At 36.8% G+C, this 12,825-nt stretch overlaps 1 protein-coding gene across 6 annotated transcripts in view; it reads right to left on the reverse strand.

Annotated features, from left to right (window-relative positions):
* TRPC1 (transient receptor potential cation channel subfamily C member 1) overlaps positions 1-12,825 on the reverse strand; it is a 68,529-nt gene that overhangs the window by 23,409 nt on the left and 32,295 nt on the right. For all 6 annotated transcript variants that reach the window (XM_059920166.1, XM_059920164.1, XM_059920165.1 and 3 more), the window contains 3 exons: positions 11,653-11,989; positions 4,988-5,127; positions 3,176-3,319 (listed from right to left, as the gene is read on the reverse strand). In XM_059920166.1, coding sequence (XP_059776149.1) covers positions 3,176-3,319; positions 4,988-5,127; positions 11,653-11,989 — 621 coding nt within the window. The remainder of the gene's footprint in view (positions 1-3,175; positions 3,320-4,987; positions 5,128-11,652; positions 11,990-12,825) is intronic.

Consider the following 12,825-nt stretch of genomic DNA (forward strand, 5'->3'; position numbering starts at 1 on the left):
AATCCGCTGCTTCTGAGGCTGCTGGGAGAGATTTCCCCTTCTCTTCTCTGTTCGCACAGTTCCTGGGGTTCAGCTTTGGATTTGGACCCGCCTCTGCGTGTAGGTCACCTGAGGGCGTCTATTCCCCGCCCAGACAGGATGGGGTTAAAGGAGCAGCTGCTTTGGGGGCTCTGGCTCACTCAGGCCGCAGGGGAGGGAGGGGTACGGAGGCGGGGCGAGCATGCGGCGGCAGAGGCCGGCTTGACGTTGCACCAGCCTGAGGCGCGCAGTGCGTTCTCCCGGGGAAGTTGTCCCCGGATCACGGGACCCTGGCAGTGGCGGGCTGCACAGGCTCCCAGGACGGGCGGTGTGGAGAGTGACCTGTGCTCACACACAGGCTTTTTGGAGGCGGCAGCAGCAGCCCCAGCGTCTCACACCCGTCTCTGGGGTCCGCGCTGATCGCCGCAGCTCGCGCCCGTCTCTGGAGTTTGTTTAGGCGGCGCTCTGAATCCCCTCTCCTTGCGCACCGTGAAACAAAGAGGGAAGAAAAAGTCTCTTGCCTCTTCGGCAGCTGCAGACTTTTTCCCGGACTCCCTCCCGGCTAGCTGTGTGGTGCACTAACCCCTTCAGGCTGTGTTTACGCCGACAGCCTCAGTCCTCTCCCTGCGATCCAACCTCCGACTGAAGGCCGAGCCTCAGCTCCCAGCCCCGCCCGCCCCGGCGGGGGAGCAGAGAAGCCTCTCGGGCTGGTGAGTGCTGCTCGGCACCGATCCTCCGTGTGGGAATCTCTCCGCTTTGCCCTCCGCACCCTTGTGGCTGCGCTCTCCTCCGTGGCTCCGAAGCTTCCCCCCTCTGCCACCCGCAGTCTCTGCCTGCGAAGGGGCTTCCTAGTGCGTGGAAATCTTTCCTCCTTCACAGCTCCCTCCCACTGGTGCAGGTGCCGTCCCTATTCTTTTGTCTCTGTTATTTCTTTTTTCTTTTGCCCTACCCAAGTACGGGGGGAGTTTCTTGCCTGTTTGGAGGTCGGATGTTTTCTGCCAGCGTTCAGTGGGTGTTCTGTAGGAGCAGTTCCACGTGTAGATGTATTTCTACTGTATCTGTGGGAAGGAAGGTGATCTCCGCGTCTTACTCTTCCGCCATCTTCTCTCCCCCCCCCCGCTCAATTAAAAGTACTCATCTCCTCAGAGATACAAACAGCCATGTGACCCAATTCTGGCCAATGAGTTATAAGTGGAAGTATTTGGTAGGCCTCGAGGAAAAATAATTGTCCTCTTGTTAAAAAAAAGAAAGACAGTTGGCTCATGCTTTCTGCCTTTCCCCTTCTTCCTGCTGGATGCAGACTTTATATAATGACTTGGAGCAGGGAGCCTGTACCATGAGAACCAGTCACACTCGAAACAAGTTTATATATTTGCAAAACTGATCAAACTATACAGTTAAGATGGGTACATTTTACTGTATGGCAAATTATACCTTAAGATAATTTTTAAAAAAATCATTTGCTGGACTAGATCATAATATTTAAACATATATTATGATTAACCTGTAGACCTTTTAAAAAATAGGAGCACACTAAATATTTGTTAGCTTCACTTAAATTATTTGCTAGTTCTGTGGCTATTAGAACAATATAAAGTACCTTGCTGGAGGAGAAAAACACACACCACAGCTAAAAAGACAAACACCCACTTATGCAGTATTTGTATACATGTCTATAGTTCTTTTGGGAAAAGATTAAGTCAGGAAGACCTGACTCAACAGTTCTAAGAAAAAGAAACAAATAATTTGCTAAGAAATAATAATATACTTTTTCCTTTTTAACTCGTTTTAAAAATCTATAAAGAAATTTTCAGTATAGAAACTTAGTGATACCATCAGTTTTTAGCTAAAAAATAAAGAAAACAATGTGCATATAGAAATACTGTGGACTCTTGATTAAAACATTTATAGACGATATTAGTGATAAAATTAAATCAAAATAACAGACAGTCTAAACCAGTGTTTCACAAACCATGTTTTGGAGAAAAAAAGAGACCTGAGCATATTTCATGAAAAATGGGTATGATGTTAACTGAATTTAGGTGATGACAGTTTGAACAAGATCAAACAAGTTTCTTTACTTCTTTCTCATAGGCTTTAATGTGATAATGTGCACTGTGAATTCCCAAAAGAGGTTATATGGAATGCAGTGTATCCCAAACTTATTTCAGTCAGAGCATCTCACAGGACTTGGCTAACAGAGAGTCACACTTCAGGAAACACTCTTGGAGGATGACAGCACAAGCCAAATCAAATGGGGTTTTTCCTACATATTTTGTTTTCATATCTCTGTTGGAGAAGGTAATTATGCATTTTATTTAAAATATCTCCTTTAAAAATACAAAAAAGAATCTAAATTGTTAGTAAATTTTGACTTAGCAAGGAAAAATGAATATTGCTCAGGTTTTCAGACTTATAAAATAACAAAGTATTATGTAGAGCTGGTCACCAAGCAGAACTGACTCCACCTTTCAAGAACAATCAACTACTAAAATCTGTGGGGTACATGCAACCAATTATGAGTCCTTTCTTTAGTGTAAAGAGGCTTAGAATTTAGTCCTGGACTCTCATGTATAATAATCATACTACTTTGAAAAAATAAAAGCTCAATTTCTTTAACTATAAAGTACTGTAAAGCATAAAGTTGGACTACATAAACTCTATGAAATTTTTTAGCTCTAAATACTCTATTTTCCAACTTATTACATTTGATATTTATTAAGCAAAGTAAAAGAGTATTTTGTTAAAATATAACTTACATATTTTCAAAATCATCATGAAGTATGAATTCTGTTTGTACAACATCTCCCTTATATTTATCACTTAAAACTTTAAATGTGAAATTCATTTTGGTAAAAAGCAAAATGTTATGTTCCTCTACTGTCTGAAATATAACTATATTTTAAATACATCTACGTCTATGAACTCGGGGGAGAGGGACAATGGACCACAGCTTAACAAAGTTTGGAATATCTAAAAGCAAAGGATTATCATTCAGGCAGAAGCAAAGCAGATGAACATGCTGTGACTTTTCAACTGTTAACTATTTTCAAAAGCAAAGTTTAGCTTTAAGATCACGAGAAAACAACATTCCAGTGGACAAGTAAAAGGTGTAGTAGTTTTAACAAATTTTCTTCAAGAAATTTTAATTACTTACCTGTAATGGACCCAAGATAGAGCTTGTTGTATACATAAAAAACAGACGAAGATAACTCAGAACATTGGCAAATGCAAAAAGCCCTTCTGCCACCAGTGTAGGATGGAATGCGTCCCAGTCCTTTCGATCAGCAAAATCATGAAACTAAGGTTAGGGGGAAAAAAGCCAAAGATAAAGTAGCTCTCTCAACTTAGGAAAATAAAAACAAATATTCTGACTGTTGAAAGAAAACTATTTTATGTCTCCTTGTGGGGGAACTCCATTTATGTTTTATAAGGTTCTCTTCTTTTAATAGAAATAACATTGTTTTAAATAAATAAAAGATTTCTACATATGTGGGGCAATATCACTTGTGCTATATAAAGAGGTTTTCTCAGAAATTCTTATGTTTTAGAAAACTAAGTCATTAAATTTTTCATGAATGAAATGTTTGCTAGTTTTTCTTAAATTCCACAACACAAACTTTAAGAATGTGTGCTGTCAATTAATTAGCTATCACATTAAATTAACCTAGCCCTTTGACTCAGGATTCTACAATGGCCCATAGACACTTTCTCCCTTCTAAATAACAAGAAAAAAAAGAGTGTATTATTATACTTAGACATAGAATGACCACATGTTCCAATTGCCTGGGACAGTCCCAGATTACATACCAGTTTTCCTGGCATAATTATTAATTGTGCCCCCTTTCATTTGTAAAGTGTCTTGGTCTGAATAATAAACTCTATGGGCACCCTGCTTCTAGAACTAAAGAGACCAGTCTAAAAAAACCAATGACCATCAACCTCTCTATCAAACCATCTATCTATATATGATCAACTTTTATTTTCTTAATAACTTCACAACTCTGGTCATTGAACATACCTAATAAACATGTTCGGTACTACTGATCAATTACAGGAATAGAGGTTTTTAATAAAGTGATATAAGATAACCAGTTTGCTTTCTCTAGTCTATAAATTAGTCAAAACCCAAAAAATATTATATAAATAGTTCCTTGAATGTGACAGCTCAGAATTCTAAACTCAGGTATAAACAAAGATAGTTAACATAATCTCCATTACCTTTCCTAGGCTTTTAATAAATCTTTATAAAAGTAACATTATAAGATGTCTATAAGGTTAGATTTTTGTCAAATTTTAAATTTAAAAATATAGGAATCAGAAAATAACTGAATTTACATAACTTTTTAAGCTGTGGAAGATAATAGTCATGATTTGGAATGTGTAAAACACTATATAATGAGTTCCATTCAGATAAACTTTTTCCTGATAGATATAAAGATATCTAACACTAATCAATTTAAGTAACTTTGTGTTACTTAGGTTAATGAGGTAATATATAGGTTAATGAGGTAAGTGAACCTAGCTCAGATGTAAGGAATTGGCATTTGGTAGAAAGAAAATGCCTAGACAGACCTGGATTTAAATCCAGTCTTGGTTTCTTACTGTGTGGTCTTGGACAAGTTACTTATTATCTCTGAGCTTCCTTTTCCTTATTTGCAAAATGGGGATAAGGACATCTGTCTCATAGAATCCCTGTGAGAATAAAATGAGATAAAGTATAACAAGTATCAACCATGGTGCCTGGCATAAAATAGGTAACCAACATTTAATGGTAATTAACACCCTTGAAGCTATTAGAAAGGAAGGAAACAATGTGTACTATTCCCTTGCACAAGGATAGGTTTAGAATGAAAACACATCAGACACAGATTTGGGCCAAAGTAACTCTGAAATACATAGCTAAATATCCTGGGTTTTTCCTAAATAAACTTCACTTGTGCCTCCAGTTGACATAGTTAATAGTCACCTTGTTGTGAGCAACCACTTTGAGGGCAAAGGTTGCCAAATAAAGTGAATTCATGACAAAACTGAGTTGATTACGTGATTCTTCTAAAAAGTCTTCCAACCCTTCATACCAGAGTCTTTTAATGTCTGACCAAATCATCCCTAAAAAAGGAAGAAAAAAAATCAGATAATGCTCTCTTAATTCAATAATAAACTAAAAAATACCTTAAGACTCAAAGTACTAAATAAATAACACATGTCAGTTGTAGCCTCATTCAGAAGAAAAAAATAACATTCAGTAAAATGTTCTTAAAATATGAAAGAAAATAACCTTAAGTTTCATATGATAATATCCTTCCCAGAGAGGGATTTTAATAAATGATGTGAAACAAGCATAAGAAAGCAAATTGATGTTAAATACATAACCCCCAAAAGGCTCAGTTCCTGATTCTTTTCTCTGTCTACACTCACTCCTATAGTGACCTCATCCAGTCTAGTCTAATGGCTTTAAATACCATCTATGTGGTAGACTTTCAAGTTTTTATCTCTGAACTCAACCTGTATTTACATAATAATATCTCTAAACTTCTTTCCTAAACTTAACTTGTATAGGTACTTGGCTACTCTACATCTCAAACTGGATGTCCTAACATGTCCAAACTGAACTCCTAATCTCTGCAGCCAAATTCACTGCTCTTGAAGACTTCCCCATCTCACTTGATGGCAACTCCATCCTAGCTGTTCACTCTAAATGTCCCTGAATCATCCTTGACTGATATTCTTTTAAATCACACATTCAATGCAGTAGTAAATCCTGCTGGCTTTACTTTCAAAATATAGTTAGGATCTAACCTTTCTCACCACTATTTCAACTTCAAGCCACTATTCTTCTCTGGCCTGAATTACTGAAATAGCCTAGTCTCCCTGCTTCTACCCTGTTCTCCCTAAAATCTATTCTCAACACGGCAATCAGAGTAATCCTTTTAAAATGCAAGTGTTACTTCTCTCCTCGAAACACTGCAGTAGGGCTTCCCTGGTGGCGCAGTGGTTGAGAGTCTGCCTGCTAATGCAGGGGACAAGGGTTCGAGCCCTGGTCTGGGAGGATCCCACATGCCGCGGAGCAACTAGGCCCGTGAGCCACAATTACTGAGCTTGCGCGTCTGGAGCTTGTGCTCCGCAGCAAGAGAGGCCGCGATGGTGAGGGGCCCGCACACCGCGATGAAGAGTGGCCCCCGCTTGCCGCAGCTAGAGGAAGCCCTCGCACAGAAACGAAGACCCAACACAGCCAAAGGTGAATAAATAAATAAATAAATAAATTTTTAAAAAACAAAAACAAAAAAAAAACACTGCAGTAACTCCCAGAGGAGAAAGAATTAACTGCAGGACAGAACTCTTTTCCCATGGGAACAAAATCTCATGTTATCATCTATTTAAGTATTGCCTTGGAAACATACTACATTAAGAAAAATATGGAAGGTCAGCTGTGTTGAAGATTGTTAGAAAAACAACCACTGACCGGGAAACTGCATCTGGCCTGGGAGGGCTATGAGTGGACTCAGAGACCCTGAAAGTAGACCCAACCAGGACCATATGAAAACATGCTGAGAAACACAGGCCTCAGCCTCTCTGTGTGATGTCTCTCTTAACGTAAAGTGTGCATGTAGTGGGAGCTACATTCTGAGGCTTTCTAAGATATCCTGCTGGATTTATAAGAAATCCTGGTAGATTTCAGGCTTCTTTGGCTGGGGTAGCCCACACCCATGAATATGGCCTCATTCCACGCAACTGAGTGTGCCCCTATGGGGCTGGGAAGCAGCCCGTCTTTTGTAAGAACTGCCAATAAAGATATATTTGAAGCTGTCATGCTGACGTGCTCTATTTCCTGTCTTATATCTTCCAAAGGTAAGTAAACCCGGTGCCAGGTTTCTGCCTATCGTGTCCAGCGAGTGTGAATGTTAATGAGAACCTAAGACCACCGCCGCTGACTGTGCAGAGTGGGTATTGCACCTTCCCTTACAGCTCATTTTATTCAGTCAAAACCAAATTCCCTACAATGGTCTACAAGGCCCTACATTACCTCTTCTCTCTGGTCTCCTCTCCTATCAATCTTTCCCTCCACTACTGGCCTCCTTGCTTCCTTGCTGTTCTCTGAACACACAAGACTCCTGCCTTAGGGCCTTTACATGGGCTTTTCCCTCTGGCTGGAAGCTCCTCACCCAGACATCCATTTGGCTAACTCCCTCACTTTGCATCTTTGCTCACCACCTACTCTGATCCTCCTATTTAAAATTGCAAACCCTGTGCCCCTCACTCCCAATCCCCCAACTCTTCTTTCTTTTCCCTTAGTACTTATCACTTTTAAACAATGGATATAGTTTACTTATTATGTCTATTATTAACTGACTATCTTCCTCCCACTTCGGGTAAACTCTTCAAGGGTAAGAATCTTTGTTTTATCAACCAATGTCCTAAATGTCCTATATAGTGCCTGATACACAGTGGGTGCTCAAAAATTTGCTCAACGAATAAATATACATAAATAAAAACCAATCGAACCAAATAACTCCCTTCCCCTTCTCTGGCCAGAAGTTTCTCCATAGTTATATATTCCTGGGAGTAACAGAGAACAGTACTACAATCAACAATAGCTTTATGACACATTCCTCCACTAAGGTATTTTTAAGGAGAATGTGAAGTGACAAAAGAACAGAGTGCTACAACCTAAATATGGATGAAGATCAAGTTAAGCCAATCAGAATCATCCTCTGACTTACCAGTGAACAGAATAAGTCCCCTGGGAAACACATGAAGTATTCTCAAAAAACTCTGTTCATAACATCTTAATTATACAGTACCCATATTTTATGTAGAAAAACATTTAAAAATATTTGCAGGTCTGACAGGGAAAACACCTTTTAAAAATTCCACTTGGATGAGCTTCTATTTAAAATGAATAGATAAAAACTAACCAAAAATGTTAAACCAAATAGTTTACATTTTATTAACCCAAACACTGTAACAGTAGAACACTAAGCCAAGAAAGATGCTTACAGAAATAAGTGTTTTATTTCTGTAAAATGTAATATTATACCTAAAGGGAACGCTTGACAAAAATTACAACACGAATTGGAGAAGATTTTGATCAAAAAGGCAGACATATGAAAGAATATTAAGTACCACTGACAGGTAGTTTCCCAGCTCCTGTGCAATATCCCACACCAAAGTGAAGCTAATACACTTGATGTATTTCACATTTCTGAGCTGGATTGGAAGAACACAATAATTTTAAACTATTACAAGCAATGCAATCACTACATAATCAATGGACTACATTTTGGGGTCCTTTTTCGTTGTTTTTTAGAATTAGTAAGATTAGCAAACCATAATCCCATCATTCTGGGAATTCCTCGAGGCTTGCTCCTAGGTCCTCTCTTCTTCTCATCTTATACTTTCTCAAGTGTCTCATGTGTGCCCACAGTTTCGTCTACAACATATATGCAGATTATTCGCATACTGCTAACTCAAGCTTAAACTTCTTGAGCTCTAGACTATGATATCCAATTGTCTGACTGACATCTTTTGAATTTCTCGAAGGCTTTTCAACTTCAACATACCCAAAACCACACTCAGGATCTACTCTTTCACAAATCCCCAAACCTAGTACTCTTCTAGAATACTTAGGTTGCTTAATAATTTCCTCCTCCCTCACTTCATATATATATATATATATTTCCATGTCCTACTGGCTTTACTTTGTAAATATCTCTTGAATCTGTTTCCTTCTCTTTCTATGGCAACCGTCCTAAGTCCAAGGCACCATCAGCTTTCATCTAGAGTACTGCAACAGGCTCCTTATTGGTCTCCCTCTACCTACTCTTGCCGCAGTCCTTCCTCCCAACCCAGTGTTCTCTACACTGTAGCCAGAACGATCTTTTCAACATGAAAGTCTGATCATGTCACCCACCTACTTAAAAACGCCAGTGGTTTTCCACTGCTCTTAGTATAAAGTCAAAATTACTTAATATGGCCAACAAGGCTGTCCATGGTCTAGTATAACATCCACTTCCATAGTTTCATCTCAAATCCCACTTCCCTTGTCCTCCTTCCTCCAGCCTTTACGCAGTCCCTTCTTTGCACTATGCTCCCTCTTGCCACAGGGCATCTGAATGTAACTTTTACATCAGCCTAGAATATTTTTCTCTCCCAATTCTCCTATAATACTTTTCTTTCCCAATTCTCCAAGTAGACTCCTATTTATCCTTTAAATCTTAGCTTATCTATCACTTCTTCAAGATAGACTTTCCAACCCCCTGAGTAGGTAAAATGCCCTTAAAAAATGCTTGCTCTCCTAGCTCCATGACCTTTACTTAGTAGCACTTAACTCATGTGTAATTTTTAATTTTATCTGTGTGATTTTCAAGTTATTGGGTGTTTTTCTTTTAAACAATAATTAGACCATAAGCTCCATGAGTGTTGGGCCATATCTGTTTCTGCCTGTGCTTGGACAAAGTAGGTAGACAACATTTCAAAATATACATTTCTGTAAGGGCTGTTCTATTATATTCCAATGGTAAAAAATTAAGTAAATGGATACCATTAATATTCTGTGGATTCATCAACACATTGTTTTCTTTTTTTCTACCTTGCTTTTTATAATTTAACCCTACTTTCTTCCTGGAGGGCTAAAGAAAAGAACAGGAAACAAATGTACAGAAGCCAGGCATCATGAGTCAGAAGTCCCTGTGCTCATTGCATGAAAAAGTAAATTGAACCAAGGAGTGACTTTGAACAAGTAGGCAAATGATTCTTACATGTTTCCTTAGAGCAAGTTCAGATCTATATATTTAAGGAAGTCAGAGTGATCTAAAGACATAACAGGTTCAGAAAACATCCTTGGCAAGGTTTATTCATATCTAACTGTTTCAAAGCAGAAGCTGTGCTGAGAAAAGAAAAACACTTCCAGGAATTTTACTGGCATAATTCATACTGCACTCTTCTACTGAGACAGAATATGTTTAGAAAATTAATAATACTGTGTGTGTGTGTGTGTGTGTGTGTGTGTGTTCAGGGCCATTGTGATTAGAAAAGAGTAGCCACAGTTTTACCATTTGTTGTGAAATTCAGTGACAGCAGCAATATTTATGCTATCCAAGGAGTGATATGACTCTCTGACTTCAATGAGTTTTTACTCACTGCTAAGAAATATAAACTTTACTTCTTATACAGACTTGGCTACAGACTTGTTTATTTTACAAAACAAAGAAAATATTTTTTCTCTCTCACTACTATTTAAACAATAGGTTATAGATAAATGATATAAATTTTCCCTTTTTTATGACTAAGGTATATATAACAATCTTTCAGAAGTAGTTTAAATAGAGGAGAAAAGTGCTTCTAAGAGATTCCTTTCAGCCTAACCTACCTAATTAAAAATATAAACAAATTTCACATTGAAAAGATCTACAACAATGTAATTTGGAGTCAAATATGATAAAGTATAAATTATTTCCTAAATTAAAATATTAAATTTTAGATAAGGTAGTGGAAATATCAGAAACACGAAAATATTAACAAGAAGAAATTATTTAATTCTCTTTAACCTAAAGTTCAAATGTGTATTATTTTTACTGTATCTACCTAATTTTAAACATTAATGCATAACTCTGATTTAAGATCAAGTTACTTGAAATGAACTAATTTCCAAATAAAAATAAAAAATCCCAAAATACACTTTTATATCTGAAGAACTAAAAGTGAGCACTGTACATTAACTCTTCTTAAATTATTTAATAACTGAAACAGTCAAGAACATATTAATCATTCAGTGCTTTATAACATAGAAAAGAATAAATTTCAATATTCCTTTTACTCTATAGCAAATAGTAAAAAAAAAAAAAGGTGGGAAATGCTGAGGTTAAAAACAGGGTTGAAGATCCAGAGGTAAATAATAAAGGGGATGTCATTAAAAGACCATAAATAGACAATGTAATTATACCTCAACTTCCCTCCTCCTCCCACCTCTCCCAAAAGGGCAAGGGCAGTAAAAACTGCAGAAGATCATTAAAATATTTATTATACAGCATAATACTTATAAAAAAAACAATTTTCAGAAAATAAAATGTCTTTTCTTTTTTAAAAAACTGTCGTTTCTAAAGAGATCTGGCTGTCATTACAAAGAACTGATTTATAGAGTGAGTCACCAGGGAATGTTTTATCTATATAAGGTAATATGTAACTATAAAAGTTCATAGGTTCTTAAAAGAAAAACTAATGATATAATAAAACAAAATAGTTCTCTTAAAATGCAACTGAGCATAAAATGTATTATTACATTTCAAAATACCTAAGAAAATGTTCATATTCTTATAACAAAAAAAATTCATCAGCAAAATTTGTTTTTCTGTTTTAACAATCATGAACAATTTTAGCAACTGAGAAAGAATTTTTAACTTCCATGTAATTAAGTAATATTAAGTAAGAGATCTGCTTCCTTATCATCAAGTTCAAGAACATTTATCTTTTAAAAAAGAATGTTAGTTAAGTCTTCAATGATCATGGAAGCATTCAAATTCTTCCTGTATAAACAGCGTAAAATTACAAGTTGAAGGCAGCTTATAATGCCACCAAGCAAGGGAGAATTAATGGGCTAAATAAAGGCAGAACCTTTTAAACTAACTTGATACTTACCAATAATCCACAGTATAAGAAGATAGTCTATTCTTTCAAGGGCTGGCCCCATTGTGTTTTTCTTATCCTCATTGTAGACAAGAGAGTACAGGTTTAGTAATAGCAGGAATGTAAAATATGATGCTCCATGAATAATAAATTTCATAAAAGGTGTGTGAATAATTCTGCCAAACTGAGATTTGGGAGCTATCAAATAACAAAGTGACAAAACTGGCCAAAACATGCCAACTGTCAAAACAGTCATTATCTTCTTATAGGTAGGCTTACGTCGGTAACCTGACATCTGTCCAAACCAAACAGTGTTCAGGAACTGCTGACAGTTGGACTGGGAGACAAACTGAAAACGAAGCACACACATATAAAAAAAGTAAAATATAACTTGTAAATACGATCTGATAGTACTATTATTTAATTGATATTCAAAGTTTTAATAATAGTTTGAAATCAATTCTATACAGTCCAGTTTCTTTTGTTTTGTTTTGTTTTCTTACGTGTAATAAAAGAGTGTAGTGGTTAAGAGCATAGACTCTGGAGCCAGATTACCTAGATTCAAATCCAGGCTCTGCCACTTACTTACTAAATGACCTTGAGCAAGTTTTTAAACCTCTCTAAGCCTCAAATTCCCCATCTATAAAATGGGGATAATAATAGTATCTAGTCATACTCTTGTTATGAGGATTAAATGTAAAGCTCTTAGAATAGTGCCTGGTCATAGCATGCACTATATAAATATTAGTGATTATTACTAGCCTACTCAGCCATTTCAAAACATTTAACTTATAAAGACTCATAATAGTGTTTATGAAATTTCAAAATTAACAAGCACAATCCACAGAAAGAGACTTCAGCCTAGAAAAACTGATGATTTCAGTTACAAGAAACCAACATGTCAAGATAGCAAAGCAATTAAGTCTAAACATCAGATATTTTTATGCTCCACGAAAACACTGAGAATTTCTTAAAATGTATTAAAGATACTCTTAAATCTTCTTAAAATGGAATTCTATGTGAGAAGAAAGGAAAAATATTCCCAAATAAGAGGAAAATTCTAGTTCAAGTATAGAAATGAATTTACCAAAGTTTACGAAGCTTTTTAGTTTACAAAATTCAGAAGCAATATTTTCCCAATATAATGCTCACGTTGTGAAGTATAAGTTAAGGATTCTGATAACT

The sequence above is a fragment of the Balaenoptera ricei genome, chromosome 4 (assembly GCF_028023285.1).
Source record: "Balaenoptera ricei isolate mBalRic1 chromosome 4, mBalRic1.hap2, whole genome shotgun sequence".
Lineage (NCBI taxonomy): Eukaryota > Metazoa > Chordata > Mammalia > Artiodactyla > Balaenopteridae > Balaenoptera > Balaenoptera ricei.